The 18,233-nt window shown below is 50.4% G+C and overlaps 3 protein-coding genes across 3 annotated transcripts; 1 reads left to right on the top strand and 2 right to left on the bottom strand.

The window, feature by feature from the left end:
* Positions 1-2,071: 2,071 nt before the first annotated feature.
* JR316_0011720 (uncharacterized protein) lies at positions 2,072-3,410 on the top strand (the record flags this gene model as incomplete). The annotated part of the gene is made up of 2 exons (XM_047897365.1): positions 2,072-2,216; positions 2,275-3,410. The coding sequence occupies 2 exons, from the start codon at positions 2,072-2,074 to the stop codon at positions 3,408-3,410; spliced, it is 1,281 nt and encodes a 426-aa protein (XP_047743774.1).
* Positions 3,411-4,024: 614 nt separating this feature from the next.
* On the bottom strand, positions 4,025-7,413 carry JR316_0011719 (Oligopeptide transporter 9; the record flags this gene model as incomplete). The annotated part of the gene is made up of 18 exons (XM_047897364.1): positions 4,025-4,066; positions 4,128-4,357; positions 4,411-4,522; positions 4,730-4,813; positions 4,876-4,938; positions 5,004-5,220; positions 5,354-5,418; positions 5,474-5,602; positions 5,667-5,823; positions 5,887-6,031; positions 6,098-6,165; positions 6,233-6,419; positions 6,480-6,509; positions 6,572-6,605; positions 6,667-6,770; positions 6,824-6,989; positions 7,039-7,169; positions 7,224-7,413. The coding sequence occupies 18 exons, from the start codon at positions 7,411-7,413 to the stop codon at positions 4,025-4,027; spliced, it is 2,154 nt and encodes a 717-aa protein (XP_047743773.1).
* Positions 7,414-9,415: 2,002 nt separating this feature from the next.
* Positions 9,416-15,012, bottom strand: JR316_0011718 (Transcription factor steA; the record flags this gene model as incomplete). The annotated part of the gene is made up of 4 exons (XM_047897363.1): positions 9,416-12,002; positions 12,106-12,176; positions 12,519-12,623; positions 13,744-15,012. 4 exons carry the CDS (start codon positions 15,010-15,012, stop codon positions 9,416-9,418), a joined length of 4,032 nt encoding a protein of 1,343 aa, XP_047743772.1.
* Positions 15,013-18,233: the final 3,221 nt, after the last annotated feature.

Raw genomic sequence — 18,233 nt, 5'->3', positions numbered from 1 at the left:
TGCCGAGGCGGCATTCGGAGCTGAGATACCAATTTAGTCATGCAAAATGACACGTGAGCGGTGCACCGCCAGCGGCCGGGCCCAGGCAACGGCAAGGGGTTGCAAAATTAAAGGAGAAAACGCAAGGGTGACTTTAGACCGCACCTATACCACCCGACCACACAACACCACACCACATTCGCTGGCTCCAACCGCAACGCTCTTTGAACTAGAACCACCATAATGTCGAGTGAGTCCCCTCCCTTGCTTGGCTTTTTGCTTTCCGCTCTTCTTCTTTCTTCCGTCAACCCGGGACGGAGTACTTGCTAAGCCAGGCATAATTGGCATTGGCAGGGCAGGACGGCTGTGATTCGTTCGTTTTGTGTGTTTGTAAATGAAATGACGGGAGCGGCGTCGATCGCATCTGAACCGCTGCTGGCTTCGGATTCAGGATTTGGTCCCAGCGTGGTTTTGCTTTTGTGTGTGGACCATGGATGGGTGAACGATCAGGAAGCGGTGGTGGCGGCGGATAAGGATAAGGTAAAGGGGACAGGAAATGGGACAAAAGGGATTCCTTGCTTGGGGGGTCTGCATTCCAGCAAGCATCCTTTTTTTATACATCCGTGTATTGCTTTTGGTTTGGTATTTTGGGCACCCGGATAAACGGGCACGCACACTCCCTTATTGACGTCTTTTTTGCGTCCCGACTCCACACTTCACACTGCGATTGATATATCGCACTACTCTTATCGTCTTTTCTCTTTTCTTTTCTCTTTCGTATCGCACGAACGCATACACGATGGCGACGCGAGACCCGGGAGACCTGCCTCCCGCGTCGACGCCCACGGCGAGCTCACCAGCTCCCAGCAGCGGCGGCGGTGGTTCTGCCTCCTCATCTGGTTCATCTCCTCTCTCTTCATCGTCTAATGTACACCATTCTGACCCACCTCCTCCCCCTCCATTTCGAACGCCACCAACAGTACCCGCAGATCCATCAATAACGCCCGGGCCCTCCTCTTCTTCGTCTGTGTCTTCCAGCTCGTCGTCGAGCTCGTCTTCATCTTCGAGCTCGTCGAGCGCGAGCGACAGCTCGAGTTCGAGTGTGAGCAATACGAACAGTGCGAGTGATAGTAGTAGCTCGAGCAACAGCGCGAGCTCGACCGGGAGCTCATCAAGTGCGACGTCTTCGTCTGCGTCGCTCTCGACGCTGTCAGAGAGCTCGACGAGTGTGTTTTCGTCCACAGCAGTGTGAGTGTCCCTTTTTGTTCTTCTTCTCTTCGATATTTCGAGAGTTTGGGTGCTTCTTTTCATTCATTCATTTATGCTTCGTCGGAAATTTTTCTTTCTTTCTTTCTTTTTTCATTTTCTGCCTATTCGCACACATCCTACACCTCACCTCAGCCTCAAGCCATGCCGCGCACAACACTATGCCTATCGCGTTATCACCCCCTTTTCCGTGTTCTACGGTATCAGCATCTACATCACCATCCAATATAATCCATCATCACCGCGGTTATTATGCGTCAGGCACGGAGGTGGCAGGACATTACCATATCCTGTCCACCAAGCTTACCGTTGTGAACGTTTGCGGTGATGGGGGGTGTTTATGGCTACACACAACCCTAACTTTGGCATGCCTCGTGTCTGTGTTTGGCTGGGATGTATACGGCTTGTGTGCATGCCGATGTTTTTTTGGTCTGTGTGGGATCAGTGGGTGTTGTGCAGTAGGTGTATGATATCAGTAATGTCCCGCGGGCAGTCGGTGGTTTTTTTCTTTTTTTTCTTCGTGGCCTGGCGAGGCGGGTTCGGCTGGATGGGATGGATGAGAACTTGTGCATATGATTGGATTGACGTCATGGCAGTTGGCATCTTCTGTTGAATTGCGTTTTTTTTTGGGATTATCTGTTCCTGTTCGGTGTTTGTCGAGTTGGTTGGTTGTTGGTTCCGTTTTCAGAGACTATCTGGAAGACATTTTTTTTTTTTTGGATTTTGTTCGCGATGTTTTCTTGTTTTGATATTTTCCACTTTTCTTTCCATCTTTCTCTGCACCTTTATGGTCCATGATACTCATTGTACTTTAATTCTGCACAGAATGACCTCGGACGGTCAGGCCTTCACCACCGTCGTCACCTTTACGACTGTCATCCAGCCCGGGACGGTGATTTCGACGTCGCCCAAGGCGCTCAGTAGTGGGCATGGGACAGATGTAGGTCCGATTGTCGGGGGTGTTGTTGGAGGTTTGTTCTATTCCCATCCTGTTATTTTTGACGCATGTCTTTAACTGGTTGTCTACAGGCGTCGCAGGTCTCGCTGTGCTCATAGCATTCCTCCTCTTCCTCCTCCGGCGGCGTCGCACCAAAAACGAGTTTGATGGAAACTTTGACCCCGCGTACGTCTCTGGTCGTGCAGGCGGCGTTGAAGGTGGTGGAGGTACATTACCACGGATACCACTAAGCGATGAAGATTTGGGTGATGATGGGATGGGTGGACGGTTGAATTCCGGTGTGAGTGGAGGAGGGATTATTTCGCCGTATGCGTATAATCCAAATGCGAATGCGGGTGGAGGAGGGGGGATGAGTCAGGTGCAGCCTTTGTTGGCGGGAGCTGCGGTGGGTGCAGGTGCAGCAGCGTATGGTCATCATCATCAACATCACAACCAAGGAAACGCAGGTCCTGGCGCGCGCACGTCGTCATCGTACTACCCTGCAACTGCGACCTCGGAGGGCGGCCATGGTGGTGTTGGTGCGCAGCCGCCGACGCCGACGAGCGATGTGTACACTGCGTCTTCAGGGTCGTACTACCCGAACAACGTAAACCCCTATGCACCGCCTGTTGGACGCGGCCCGTCGCCTGGCCAGAGCGCCGCACCGAGTATACTGAGCTCGTCGGAACACTCGTCTGCTGGGTATGGTGCAGGCGGTGTGGGTGCTGCCGGTGTGTATAACCCGCGCAGCGCGAAGGAGATCGAGGCACTGGGACTCCGAGCACAACAGCAACAGCAGTACCGACCGCACGTCATGAACCCGGACGATCCTATGCAGGCGAGGCACAATGCGTATTTGCAGTATGGGCCTGGCGGTGTTCCGCAGCAACAGATGTCGTTTGGGGCAGCTGGTGCGTCTTCGTCGGGGCAGGAACAGGGTCAGGTGCTTCCTGATATGCTGAGGCCTGGTGCGGGATCGCCTGTACATGGGGATGCGCATGGGCGGTCGACGTCTGTGAGCTCGAGTGCGGGTGCTGCGGGCTCGGCTGTTGTGGTGCATCAGGACGGGGGCCGGGTTGTGATGCGCAAAGGGGAAGCTGTGAGAGAGGGCGAGGGCGAGGATGAGGTCGACGAGGCGGGGAGGATGAAGGAGATCCCGCCGACGTACGATAGTTTGGTTGGGGCGGGGGTGAAAGGGCGGGAAGAGGAAGAGGGTCGCAGTCGGTGATGAAATAAAAAATCAAATCAGTTCGTTTCCTTCTACTTCGAGTTTACATCCTTCGCCACGACCACATTGACCTTTTTTTCTTCTTTCATTCTTCAGTTTACTTTACTTTATTCTTCTCACAAACGTTTATCACTCGCTACTCACACGCTCATCAGCTTCATATTCCATGATCAAAATTTAACGACGACCCTTTCAGCACGGACATAGACACTCGTTCATTCTTCTTTTTTCTCTTTATTTTATCTTTCCTCATCCCTTCTTCTTGTCAGATAGTTTATCACTTCTTTTTTCTTCAGTATTATGTTACATATTCTCTTTCATTTTATCATTCTTTTTTTTTCGTGTATTATTTACGATTTTTAACGTATGCTGTGTGGGCGTGTAAACTCGAAGATCGCTTTGTCGAATCTGAATTCCAAAACATCATATTCATTAGAGCGGGACTGGGTGTCGCAGGATAGGAGATGTTCAGGGTTGCGGCCCTTGCTGCTGTGGGTGCTGATAGGTCTCTTGGGTTTGCATTATACATTCATTCCTATCGATGGAAAATCACACACAGCTAGCTACGTATACTAGTACAAGAATTACAAAAAATCGTTATCATTACATCACATTTAGGTGAGACGTTGGCAATAATCCGGGTTCCCAACAGGGTTCTACATAAATTCAAAACCGTCTTCAGCAGTGCAATAGCATATCAAAAATGATAACACGCACCAGAGCCCAGTTCGGCATGTTTATCACCTTGCCGCTGCCACCGCCGACTGCAAAGGTGAAAACGAACACCATGACTTGGGTGCCGCCGTCGAGAGCAGCGGAGAGGAGGAAGTTGTATTTCCTGAACCATCCTGGGCGGTAGCGGCGCAGGTAGTACTGCGAGAACACGGCGAGGCAGAAGGTCGTGAATACGGACGAGTTGATGCCGACGCTGAGGTATCCAAGTGTCCCTGTTAAAAGTGGATGTCAGTTTTGATATTCTGCATGCCTTGGATAATCTTACAGCAGAGGACGGGTGTGACGACACGGTTGGCGCCGAGCTTGGGGAAGAACTTGTGTAGGATCCAAAAGGGGATGGGGACAGCGAGACCGATCAGGATAGAGAATGGTACAAGCTACAAAGGAATAAATAAGACCGGATGCATTTTCAAATGTAGAGAATGAGACTTGCAGCGTAGCGCCCGTCGGGGGCGTACAAGAGGTTGCCGAGGGCACCCCACGAAACGGCGTCACTGTTGAAGGACTGAACTTGCTGGCCTGACCACTGTCATTCGCGAGTACTTTGATCAAAATCTTATCTCTTTGAAACGATCAGGACGTACAATGTTGGATCCTTGCACGTCAAGCAGGATTTCACGGTGGCTGGCAATGAGGATCTTCATAATGATAAAGTTCAAAAGTCCACCCTAAAATGACAATTTACCATTACAATATGTTAACGGTGCGGAACGAAAATACAGGGACTTACGACTATGGCTCCGATGGACTGGACAACGAATGTGACGCGAGGAGGAAGTTTGGTGTACTGACCCTAAAATTGAATAAAGCAAAAGGTCAGCTTCAAGATTTTGTCAAACAAGAAGTCCTCGTATGTACCATTTTGAGATCACGGATGAGCCCACGAGCCTGGTCGACCGTATTGAACCCGTACAGAGTAAAGTACATGTTCGTTTGTGGGCTACCTGGAATCATAGCCGCACCGAGAATCTGAACGAGGTTCTGCATGTTGGGTACAAAACCGGTGATAGCATAGACCGTCACGACAAAGGGAAGGAAGATCGCGGCGATGAGGAGCGACACGATCAATCCCCACCTAGAATTTTCGCAGTGTCAGCTTTTGGTGCCAAAAAATACAACGCATCTGGACTTGCCATGGAAGGTGAGAATGTCCAGTATAAATGGTAGCCATCGCCATTGCAAAGCTCGACACGAAGATGGCGATGTACCACCACATCGGGACCTCAGGGTACACCTTCATCTTCGCAAGGTGTGGGTCATAGTTCTCTCCAGCCTACATAATTACGCGTTAGGAAGAAATATAAAGCAGCATAGAAGAGGACGGTTACCCTGTATTTTCGAACGACCTCGATGATATCTCTGCCGTACCAGATAATGACGTGCATAATTGTAGCTCCGATTGCCAAATTAGATCCAATCTTGGTCAGGACCTGCGAGCTCGAGAACCATGGGAGGCCCTGCAATAGTTCCATAAGCGGTTAGTACTATTTCCAGATACCAACAATGGCAAGTGTCACAAACCACTTCTGCAAGCTTAGCGGGATCTAAACGGAAGTTTTCGTCCAGAATGGCCAGTTGATCGTACGTAGTTCCATTTTCGTAGAATAAATCCTGAGAGAGCCATGGGAAGTTTTGACCGTTCCAGGTGTTGGCGGCATAGCATGCACAAAATGCGATTCTGGATTTTGTGAGGCGAGGTTAGCAACGCAATTGTGGTGGAGCATACGGGTGAGTGACGCACATGCATACCATGGTTCCGAAATAAAGAGATAACTGAGTCGAGAGAGGGGTGAATAGAGCACCCAGAGACCCTCCGCCCGAACCGACATAGTTCCAGTCAAGACACAGGGAGAACATCCCTAGTCCTTCATTTCCAGCAGCGCCCCCTGTGGCACCACATACGGATGAGCATCCAAACATATCCAGATAGTGAAGAACGGTAAATATCTCACCAAAGATCCGAGATACCCATGCACTATCGCGTTTGGCAAGGCAGAATATGCTTATCCCAGTGAGCGTGCTGCGCAGATCAAAACAAGCATAAGTATCATGATCACACGATGATAAGGATATAAATGGGCGCTTACGGTGCGATAAACTCAGGGAACCACTCCCATACAAAAATCGCCACAAAGACAGACCAGAAGAACTTGACGCGTTTTTTCTGGAGGAAGATCTTCTTTCCGCGATGCAATGCATCGAAAAGCTGGACTGTTGGGAGCAGATTCGGGAATACGATGTACGTCGGGTAAACCAGGAACGCTCGCATGATGCCTATGTTTGAAAGCCCCTAAGAGGTCTTTACGTTTGTATCAAAAATAGGAGTGGACCCACCTCCTAGACCATACCCCATCAACTGTGAACCTATGCAGATAAGAAGTTAACTGCTTGAAAAAATCCACCAGCTAGGGCAGCTGTCCACCAACCGATGAGAGTAAATATCCCCACACCGACATTTGGCTGGGAATCGACGTCAGAAAAGTGGATCCAAGGGGGCGATAAATCAACGCAATATTCGCACCTCTAGTTTATAATAGAGCTCGTCTGCTGCAAATATGCTGATCGCAAGAGCAGACTCTGCCGCAGTAGTTGAGAAGATGGTAATAGCCACATGCTCCTTGATGTCTGCATATCCACGACGTTAGTCGGGAAAACAGAAGGATTATTTTTGGACTCACTGAAAGGCCCTGGGTTCATGAACCTCCAGAATGCTGTGTCCTTTGTTCGCATGGACTCTCGGACATTGTGGGGCCCAGGGATGATCTCTTCGAGGACGAGTCCAAGAAGATATGCGAGAATTTGGAGGAACAGTGGGCTAACGTACACTGTTTGAGGTCGGAAGTACTATGCATAAAGTCAGAAAGACAACATGGTCAGAATAGAATAGACATACAAAAATCTGTCCCAGGACTGCTCCAAAGCACGATAAACCCAGACCAAGGAGCCACATCCTGAATGTGAAAGCTGGAAGTGTTGGGTCATCTTCCAGAGATATCAAACGTGTTGCGACATCGATGTCGGTTTCTATTGACAAAGGGTTAGTGCATAGAAATTCTGGTAACAAGTGACTCTACATACCGATGGGACGTTCCTTTCCATCCTCACCCATATCAATTGCACGAATATCATCGTAGACATCTCCCTGGATGGATCCAGCGATCTCTACAGAGCCTTTACTTCCTTTCTCTTCAACAATTCCCTTCTCATCCCCAAACGAATCACTGCGCTGGGTCTTGGGAGATGTAGGAGAAGAGTTGACCAAAGCCATGGTGGGCGTTGTTCAATGCTAAATCGATGAGGCAAGGGCCCTTCATATACCTACATGACTGCATTATCGAGAGTGAGAATATCTAGTCTCTCCATGGGGTTCTAATATCACAGACCAATGGAAGGATGTATATTCAAGATATCTGGTGGCTTATTTGAACCACAAGTGAAGCGATGTGGCAAGCGGCAGTTAATTTATAAATAGAATAAGTCTCTTGGCAAACTGGGCATGCGGCTCCATCCACACCACGATAAGGTCTTGCAGATGCATTCCACTGTCCATGCAAGGTAGGTGAGCTACCACGAGAAGGACGAATCATGAGGATTATTTTCCCATGTTTACCCGTGGATGTCAATTGCAGCTCCGGGAATCATACATTGCCTATACTATTCGCACTTGTCAAATGAGGCCACCTCAGGTGTCTTTCTGCCTTATGGAATACAGATACATATCTGAATATTATTTTACAGAACCCAATCAGTGGGGTTTCTGCAAAAAAGCTAGTTTTCAAGATCGATCCCTACAAAAAAACCAAACATTTAAAGAAGGTTGACAAATTAGAATAGTTATAACACTTCAAGAGTAACATTAGTAGCACGCATCGCGTAACACGGCTTAACATTCTTGACGCGCGGGAGTATTAAGAACCACCAGATTATAACAGACCTATGAATATAATTGCCTTAATGTTATCTTGAAATCGGTCCGTGAAGAAGTAATTCAAGAATCAACACCCTATAGCATAAATAGATACTATTCCAATGCGTATAAGTTACTTTAAAGTTATGTGTGGGATGTTTAGACCGGCAGAAGCAAAATTCATCTTTTGACTGATAGAACCAAAGCCCAGAGACTCTTTCACTACCACTACCAAAATCACGTCCAAGCTGTGAGGTAGATATATCCGTCGTATTTTATCCTGAAATATGTCAACCAGGTGGAGAAGAACAATGTCGATGCCCATGTGCTTTGGAAGCTTCAACGGACCGTTGTGCAAGAATAATGCATTGTTGAAGTGGCATACATTTCAAAAGTAGTGTATACGATGAGCTGCGAGCGAGATAGATTTGCGGTTCGGCGGTAAGACCCTTTCAATAACCATACTCGTCACATATATGGTTTGTTTGCATAACAGAGGCGCACGATTGTAATTTTTTTTTAGAATAGCATGCACGTACTAGGATTTTGGATCTAGCTGTAAACCGAGCATATTGATCTTTGTCATATCATGGAGATTCATAATGGCTCATTTCAAGAGCTTACCGGTTGGCGCTTCTTCCTTGCGGGGCACGGGGAAAACATGGCATAACTTCTCAGAAGACCCTCCATCTTTCATGTTTTCTGACAGTCAACGTGTCGATCTGGTATAATGAATCTCCTCAAAGGCATTAGTTATTATTGCCAACATACTGATGGGTAGATACTATTAAAACTCTTTTCTCTCCGACGAGAGGGAGAACATTTTATTTAAACCCCATGCCTCATTTGATGAAACTGATTACTACATATGATTTATTTACACAAGAAAGGCATACAGTTGCAACTTTTCCAAGTCCTTCAAAGGTAAATCTCCCTTCTTATCTTCTTAGTCGTTGTCTTACCCTGTACTTATTGTATCCTCGCCTCTTCACTTTCGATACAGAAACTCAGTCCTGTTCTGACTTCATGTGACAATGACACCGTGTTTCCTGCTGCAGCCAAGGCGGGTTTCCATTGAATCAGGTAAAGACCAAGAATCTATATACACAAATCCAATAGATTGCAATAAGTACAAACTTGTGCAGAAATAATGATATTGGTTGATTTTATATATTAAACCACTCGGTTTTGTGTACAATAGATAGAAAGAAATCCAGATAACGCAAAGCATAACATAATAATCGAATCAAACGGAGGCACCCTGAGCAAAAGGGAAAGAGAAAATTAAATAAAGGAGGTTAGAATGCATTGGAACCAATAAATAAATAAAATCAATCAAGCAAGAAAGAGATCCGCGAATAAATTAAAGCGTTGCATGTGGCTGCTGGACATTGTGATAATATCCATCATACTGCTGCTGCTGGCTGGAGCCAAACTGAGGCATCGTCGCCGCGTGCAAAACTTGTTGCTGCGCTGGGTTGAAACCAGGCGAGCCCGTGTATTGCAACGGTAAATCGATGCTGAACGTTCCAGGGGACTCGGTTTGGTGGAAGGACGCAGGCGAGCCCGTCCTAAACGCGTTCTCCCCAAACACAGATCCAGTCGCACCCGCGCCTGAACCTCCGCCATCCATGCTCATCATCTGCCGCATCTGCTCATGCAGCCCGCTCACACCGCCGTAGCTCGACCCACGCGATCCAGGCCGTCCAGCTGCCAACTCACCTCCAAGCGGGATGGAGTGCACCTGCGGGCTGTTGTGTGTCGAGTTGGCGCGCGAGTTGTTGTTGCTGTAGTATGGGTGGTACCCCCGTGCTCCTGCGCCGCCGTTCGAGTTCATCGACGAGACGCTCCCAGGTGATCCACCACCTACACCTTGAAGATCGCTGCTATTGGCGGTCATCGGACGGCGGATGGGCTCGCCGTTGCGCGCAAGTGACGGTGTCATGCTCCTGTGCCGTCTCACAGGCCCGATCCCGCCTCCTTCAAGCAGGTTCGGTGGGTACAATCCTGCATGATCGAAGCTTTGCCGGTGCGACGGCGCAGAGAGCGACGCGAGCCCGAAATCTTCGCCAAAATTAGACGACTGGGACGAGGAGGAGGAATGGGTGTGGTACATACGCGCGAACCCACCTGCGGGTGAGCCGTGCGTGCTCGTCGGGCGCGTCGCCCACTGTCCGTCGGAGAAATCTGACGACGGCTGGCTGACAAACGGGAACTCGGAGCCAGGCATCTGTTGCTGCTGCTGCCTAAACACGAGAGACGGCTCGACACCGCCCATACGCATCACCTCGCCCTCCTCATCACCCTGAACATCGCGCACACCACCGGGGACCTCGACCTCGCACATTCTCTCGTCAAGCTGATCGCTGGAGAACCCATGCATGTCTATGTCATACGGCACGTTCATATCTATCCCCACCATCCGACCTAGCCCTGCCTCCTCCCCGCCAAACATAACGATCCCGTTGCCCCCAGCGCCAAAGTCCAGCATATCAGGCATTGCCCCATCGTCCTCCCCGCCCGGCATACTTTGTCCAGGACTACCGCCGGTGCTGCCCTCTCCCTCAACCACCGGATTCTCCGGTTCCATCCAGTTAATCGGGTCCCCACCTGCGCCTGCGCCTGCACCACCCGCAACCGAGTCCGCAGCGCCATGCCCCGTGCGCTCGTGCGTGCGCAGGTGCTGTGTCAAATTATCACTCCTTGAGAACTTCTTCCCGCAGCGTGTACACGAAAAGGGGCGTTCGAGCGTGTGCGTACGTAGGTGCCGCTTCAAATGCTCCATTCGTTTGAAAAGCCGTTGACACGAGTAAAGCGGGCACACGAATGCGCGCACCTTGCCGTCCGGCGATGCTGCGTCGTACTGTGATATGCTCGTCAGTCCTTGCTGCTGTTGCTGAGTCTGTCCTGTCGCGGGTGGTGCAATGGTACTGGGGTCGAATGTTGTTTGCATATATGACGCCGAAATGGGGCCTTCGCTCCCGTCGGGGTCGCTAAAGTCGGGTGACCCGACATCCGCACTCGCTCGGCGGGCATGCTGTTGTTGGCCTTGTCCACGCTGCATCTGCTGCTGCGCCTGCTGCACACTTCCATCATGGTGGTACACAACGCTCACATTCCCCGCAACATATTGCGGCTTCGGTTTGCGCACCACACCATCGCCGGGCACGAGTTGACCTCTTGCTTGCTTGAGAAACATATCCGCGGCGCTCATCTCCGCCATCTCCTGAGCCTTGGCATCTTCCGAGCCAGGGCCAAATTCGTGAAGCATACTTGGGTGCTTCGGGGGACGAGCACCGCGCTCGCGGCTCACGCTACCCATCCTGTCTGTGCCAATACCAGCACCCAAACCCACACCAACACCTCCAAGCCCAACACTACGCCCTCGCTCAAACTCGTCCGGGTAGTCTTCACTGCCCTTCCTCAACATACTCCCACCCTTGGTACCCTTCTTCCTGCGCTGCTTGTACGTCGGGCTGCCCTCAAATAGCGGTATGTTCGTGAAGAACGGGTGGCCGTTCGGTGCACCCGAGCGCCGCTTCAGCGTACGATGGGCCCCACTGCTGCCGGCAGCGTCGCTCTCCTCGCCGCCGGTCATACCGGAGTCGTCGACGCTCTCACTCTCGCTCTCATCGTGCATGTGTGCGTCGCTGTTGTCCCCCGACACCGACCCGGACCCCTCAGCTCCATCACTCGCACCCGCACCTACTCCCTGCCCACCCACACCTGATCCATCCTCCGCAATCCTCAAGCTCGTCTCCAACTCGCCCTCGCCGTCTCGCACACCCTGAGCCTTGCTGAATTGCTCGTACAGGCTCCGTTTGGAGTCGTATGTGAATGAGAGCGCGGGCTCGCCGACTACCTGTGTTGTGGGCTCGAGACCCATCTTCTCGCGTTTAAGGTCGCGCTCGAGCGCGTCGAGGAAGAGGCGGTCATGTGGGACGGAGAACCTGGTGAGTAGGATTGGTTAGCGAGTGTAAACAAGGGTGTGTAGATGTAGATATGCAGAGATGGGGCAATGGAGGAAATGAGAGAAGCTCAAGGAAAATTTACCAGTAAAAGACCTTCTGCTTCTTCTGCGTGCGAATGCATTGATACTTGAAGAGCAAGTCGAGGAAGGGACTCTGCGAGGAACAAAAATGCGGATCAGAAATTAAATCGGGGAAATTTGAAAATGAAAATGAAATGAAAAAACGTAATTAATGAAACAAAATATTATATCCCGCCTTCTCTTCTCTTCGGAGGCGCACACGCTTCCGCCATGTACGAACACTCGGACGGAACAAAAACAACACCCAATCGGTGTGTCCTTCAACACCAGAACATATGTATGATCCTTATCTACAGACTGTTTCCTTCTCTCTCCCACCTCTCACCATCCAAAATGTGAAAAGCAAAACAAAAAGAGCAAACACATAAAATAGGAGCGTACGAAACAAAAGTAAAGGCATGAATGACGGACTTACCTTTGGCTCTTCGAGACAAGCATCGACGCCCGGCTTCAGATTGCGCAGATCGCTGAACACACCCTCCTCGAATTTCTTCATGTTCCTCACTGGCCGACCGAATGCCTGTACGCAGAACACAAAAGATAGTCAGCTAAACGTTCACAGAAATAAAATAAAAATGGACTTTGATCGTCCACAAAAAGAAAGCAAAGGATTAAAAAAAAATTCTAACAAGAAAAAGATCAAAAAAGTTAAAAAAGAGTTCCAACAAGTCCGTTGCTTTGCCATCTAGTCCCGGTCCGCCATGGCAATACAATCCCACCAACATGATAAACACCAGCCAGAAAAAAGAAATTTGATCTCCAGCAAAAAAAATTCGAAAAATAGAAGGGGAAAACATGAGAAGCAAAGACCATGAAAACAAAATCACAAGTCAATGTAGGAAGTTACAGGCAAGGGAAACAGCCTGCCCACACGGTAGAGATGCTACTGCTAAGAGCCCGGAGAGGCTGGGCCTCGAGGGGGGGGACGTGAGGGCCCGCCGTGGTGTAGAAGTAGATCAAGGACAGAAAATACGCTACAGGAGCGTAGTAGGTAGTTAGGCAAATCTACGCCAAGGGAGGCACCCACCCTTCAGAGGCTATAGAACAAAAGAAAAATAAAAGAAAATAAAATGTTTGAAAAAAAACGAAGTCAACAAAATTTCCCCTCAGAAACACAGCTTCAATGTTCTAAAACTAAAGATCGAAAGACAGTCTTTCGGATGAACAATCCGATGTCCCAATGTGCAGTTGAACCCACAAACACAAACAACCAAATACATAAGCGCAAACGCCGCCCGAAAATCCAGCTCCATCGTCGGTTGTCCAGTGCCAACATAAACCCATAAGCGCAAACACGAATCCACAGGCATAAACACAAACACAAACCCCAACCCCATTAACCGTCACCACCCGCCGCAAAAACCATCTAATCAGCCAACCATTCACCCGAAAAGACCCGCAGACCCCTGATCTCCGCTCCAACGACGAGTAGGACGTCTCGCTCGTCGCTCCTTAACCTTGGTGTACTCGAAACCCCTATCTCAAATCACTGAAAAACCACCCAAATTTTGTCCCACGAAAGAAACACAGACACTGCGCCAGAGGTGACCTAGCCCCTCAAAAGAAATGGAAAGGCAAAAAAAAAGAAAAAAAGGAAGGGAAGAGGAAAAAAAAAGGAAAACATGAAAACGATCACCCACCTCGAACCGAAAGACGAGCGCACGCACGATATCCGTGCCCGTAATATGGTACAGCCCATTCCAAAGCACACACGTCACGAACTCCTGGTTGGGCAGCAGGAAGCGGTTGAGCGCTGGGTGCGGCGGAGCGTGATGATATGCGGGTTCGACTAGGGGCATACCGAGACCCAAGTTTGAGTTCATACTGAGTGCCCCGCCCATACCGGAGAACCCGCCATTTCCCCCGCCTCCGTACGCAAACTCCCCCTCTGAAGATGACGACCCAGAAGAAGATCCAGACGCCTTCGCGGCGGCATCCCACGACGACGGTGCAGTGGCGAGGAAAAACTTTAGCCTGTCTAAATGCGCGAGCCGTTCTTGCTCAATGGGTTTGAGGGGTCGGCTGAGCCCCGCGGAGAGGCCCGGGGTGCTTGCTGTGTAGTCTTGCTGTTGCTGCTGTTGAGCTTGTGGTGGCGACGCGGACGACGACGAGCGCGAGTGTGACGTGGACGGGCGTGAGTGTGACGACGAGGGGCGTGATGATGAGGAAATTTGGTTTGTCTCCGCACAAATTTCTGCGCTGCTGCCGCCCCGGCCGCCGCCGTCTTCGGCACGCTCCTGCGCCATCCCCGCCCCCGACCCCGCTCCCGCCCCTTCGGCATCTACCGCCCCCGCCCCCGTCACCGATATGCCGCCTCCCGATCCTGATGCCGCCGCCGCAGCGGCACTTAACGCCTGATGGAATTGAGTATGAACATGCGCATTACCCGGTCTCGCCGTTCGTTCGTTCGGATCGTGCTCAGACTGCGTGACGGAGCTCGACGACGTGCTCACCTGCAGTGGCATCGGTGCGGTGTACGTCGACGAGTACGACGAGCTACGGCTCGGCTGCATGTGCGTTTGCGAGTACTGCTGTCCCTGCCCCTGGTGTAGGTGGTGGAAGGGCGCATGAGGGTGCGTATTCTGGTGCGGAAGCGGGGGCCGCCGCTGATGGGCGGGAATGTATGGGTGCATCTGCGTGCCCGCTGGGAGAGGGTACGTCTGCGAGTGCTGCAGGTGGCTTATATGGCTGTGCATGCCACTCCCACTGCTGCTACTGCTGGTCCCGACATTGCTTCCTCCGCTCCCACTGTTAATGCCGAGCTGGTGTGCGGGGTAAAAGGCATCGAGATCGGAAGGAAAGGTTCGTGGGGACGAATGGGTTGACGACGGGTTCGATATAGATTCGGTGAAGGAGGCGTACACCCGCGACTGCTGTTGGGACTGCTGGTCGTGGTGTGGACGCTGCATGGTGCTGAATGTCGACATGGATCGGTGCTGCGTTCGCTGGCGGCTTGCGGCTACACTATCCAGAAAAAATCGATGGGGCGACGATAGAGCTGCGAAGGTGCCTTCGGATAAACTAATCTCTAGAGGCCGCGTGGTCAGTGCGTGCATGTGCTGATATGCCTCCGATGAAAATACGCACCTGCAGTCGTGTTTGTCGTGAGTCGTGAATGGTGCAGGCAGAGGTGTGGTGGGGTTGGAAACTTGTGAGATGGACGGAGGGGCGATAGTGCTTTTCCACTTAAAATTCTGCGCTGTCCCAATGGTACAAAGTCGGGTTCAAGGCCCGCTACTTTATCCGGGGTTACCGTTGCCATCCTGAATCCCGTGCCTGCCGCATCCCGATTTCCCAGATCCCCGTTCCCCCAGCTGCTCTCCGTAAATGTAATCCATCCAAGTTACATTCTAATCCGAGTTACAACCCGCACCTCCTCATTTCCCGCACAAAAATCTATAATCCCCAATCCACCCACAAACAATATACCTTTCACCCCCCCGCTCCTCGTCCAACTTGGTCGCCATCACCACTACAAATTCACAGGCAATGCAAATCACACCGCCATCAACAACCTCTCGTAAAGGAGCCAAGCGGACAATCCTATCAATTCGTCGCTGACTCGGTGTCCAACCGATTTGCATCTACATCTGTACTGCTCATTAAGCACACTTCCATCCCATGCCACCCAAATCTATCTACAATAACCATCCACCAACCAACCATCCTACAACCACGCCGTGCATGCCGAACACCACTTCTGCCGCGGCAGAGCCGACGTCTCCTACGGCGCGTTGCGGAATACCAAATCCAATTAATCCACAGTGCACCACGCGCGCCCCAACCGGGACTGCAACGACGCTCCACCTTGTTCAAGTCTCGATCATCAACTCCGACTGACTCCCAGGTATCAAACAGGCGCACTCATGCAAGGCCTACAATAACAGTATACACTAAAAGGCACAATCATGCAGGAGCACGTCATGCTATATGTATTAATACTATGTGCCCGTGCCGTGCAGCGCAGGACACCTCAGATCGACGGAATGGGAAGGCAACACTATTGCAGCTTATAGTTATGCATGCACCACCCATTTTGCAATCGCGGTGCTCTCGCCAGGGCACCCAGAATGCAACCTCGCATCGGTCCGTGAGCGCTCACGCGCACGCGGGCGCGCGAGCACAGCCTTTTCGTCTAGTCTCCTTCCATTTGTCCCTTGTCCGCAGTCCTCGATTCCTCGATTCGATGCGATCCTGATTAGTGAGTAATCACTCGGAAGTCCGAATCCTAGGTATAGACATCAGCATCAGCATCATTATGATCATCAATGATCGTGATTCCCCCTCCCCCAATCGTATCCTAATTTCTATCCCATCGACCTTAGCAGCTCCGAAGATTCGGTTGACGGGACGGGTCACTTGAGCACACGTACGTACATGTCCGTACTTTTACTGGACAACCCTCGCAGGGTCGTGCGAGCAGGCAAAGCGTGTCAGGGTCGGAGGCGCCATCTATTCCATGACATTGTACTTCTGTTCCCTGCCGACCTGCTCGCCCCTATCATTATTCCATTCTATTGAATTCTACTCTACGCTATTCTATTCTTATCCTTTGGCCCCAGTCCTCCATGGCTGTGCATCGACATCAAGAAATGACATACTATGTACGCGTACTTTTACGTCGTAATGTCCGTCTTCGTGCGCACCTTTGTACCTTCGAAGCCGCGCACATCGCAAATCAAGCTTTGGCTATCAAGCATCAAGCTTTGAATATCTAACATCGAGTGTCCAATATTAAATTTGGAGCTGAATTCACATCCTACAAAAACAATTTCACCCTCGAAATCCAATGTCAACAAATGCGGTGCGAAAGTGTATATACCATACTCACATACAAACCTACTCAGGTTTCTCAGGTACTCAACTACTATCAATATCTCTGTCAGTGTCAAGAACTTGCCCCGCTCCGCCCTGAATTCACATTGGACACATCGCGGAGCGATGCGTTGCGGTGTATATTGACTTTGGTAACTGGACTCGATGTCCCATTTCAGATCTAGTATCTAGCCTTTTTACTTTTACCCGGCCAGTAAGCAAGCAAGCTTCCCATTTTCACTAGACTGTCCACGTCGAGGAAATTGAGACCGACATCGCTTGAACCTGCAACTTTGGCTCCCTCGTTTTTTCTTGATCTCTCTTGAATTTTCTCTCCCTAGCCTCCTCTTTTGCTTGAGTGACATGCCACCCGTCTCCGTCCCCTATTCCCTTCCATCACTGTAGCCATTTCGCTGTCGTTCCCTTTCACCTTCCTGCTTGTGTCTTCTTGAAAGAACCTGAGTCCGCCCGGCGCCGCCCCCGACCCAACTCGCAATTATTCCAACCCCATCCCAGCCCAGATCTAAATCCCAATGGAACCCAAATACAAATCCCAATGCCAACTAAAATCCCACACGGCGCAAGATTTCAATTGTTCTTGTTGTTCTGGTACATTCTCGCAGCTCCTGCGTCCCGCGTCCTGGACCCTCAAGTCCCGCCGAGCGATCAGATAATATCTAATATCTAAACTCCAAAAATCAAATTCTAAAAATCTGACTTTGGCAGCTTCTGGCGTTCTGGGTGAATGCGTCAGTGAAAACACCCGGGAGGCTGTGTTCGGGATCTGTGCTAAACTCGCGCATTGATGTTGATGATGATGATGTGGTTTGATGACGGTGATGGCTTTAATTTGATGGTTTGATGGATAATTTGACGATGGCAAGGAACGGGAGAACCAGAAGCATGAGAAGTATACGATGCGGGAAAATCAGGGAGGATCAACTTTTAAAGGTCGTCAGACGTCAGAATTTTGATTTGCTGGACGTTCGACTGGATGGCAGATGCCCGATATTCCAAACTTGCAAACTTGCAATTTTATTTCAAACTTTGTGCGATTCCAATTGCAACCAACAACCGCAACCATATCGTGACGGGAAGGAAAAAAGGAGCAAAAGACTTTGCGGAATCCTCTGCAATCCAGAGATTCAAGAGTCCAGACCAGACCTCGCTCCGCAGCACCTTTAACTATAGTACTGCATAAACCCATCATATATGTATACAATCTACATGTAGTAAGTACAATGTACAGGTTCTAGAACCGTCGCGTGCAACTGCAAAATACCAGAAGACGCCGGCGGGCCAATTGTCTAGATTG

The sequence above is a fragment of the Psilocybe cubensis genome, chromosome 11, assembly GCF_017499595.1.
Source record: "Psilocybe cubensis strain MGC-MH-2018 chromosome 11, whole genome shotgun sequence".
Taxonomy (NCBI): Eukaryota; Fungi; Basidiomycota; class Agaricomycetes; order Agaricales; family Agrocybaceae; genus Psilocybe; species Psilocybe cubensis.
Note: the sequence above shows the minus strand (reverse complement) of the source record. Positions and strands in the feature narration are given on the sequence as shown.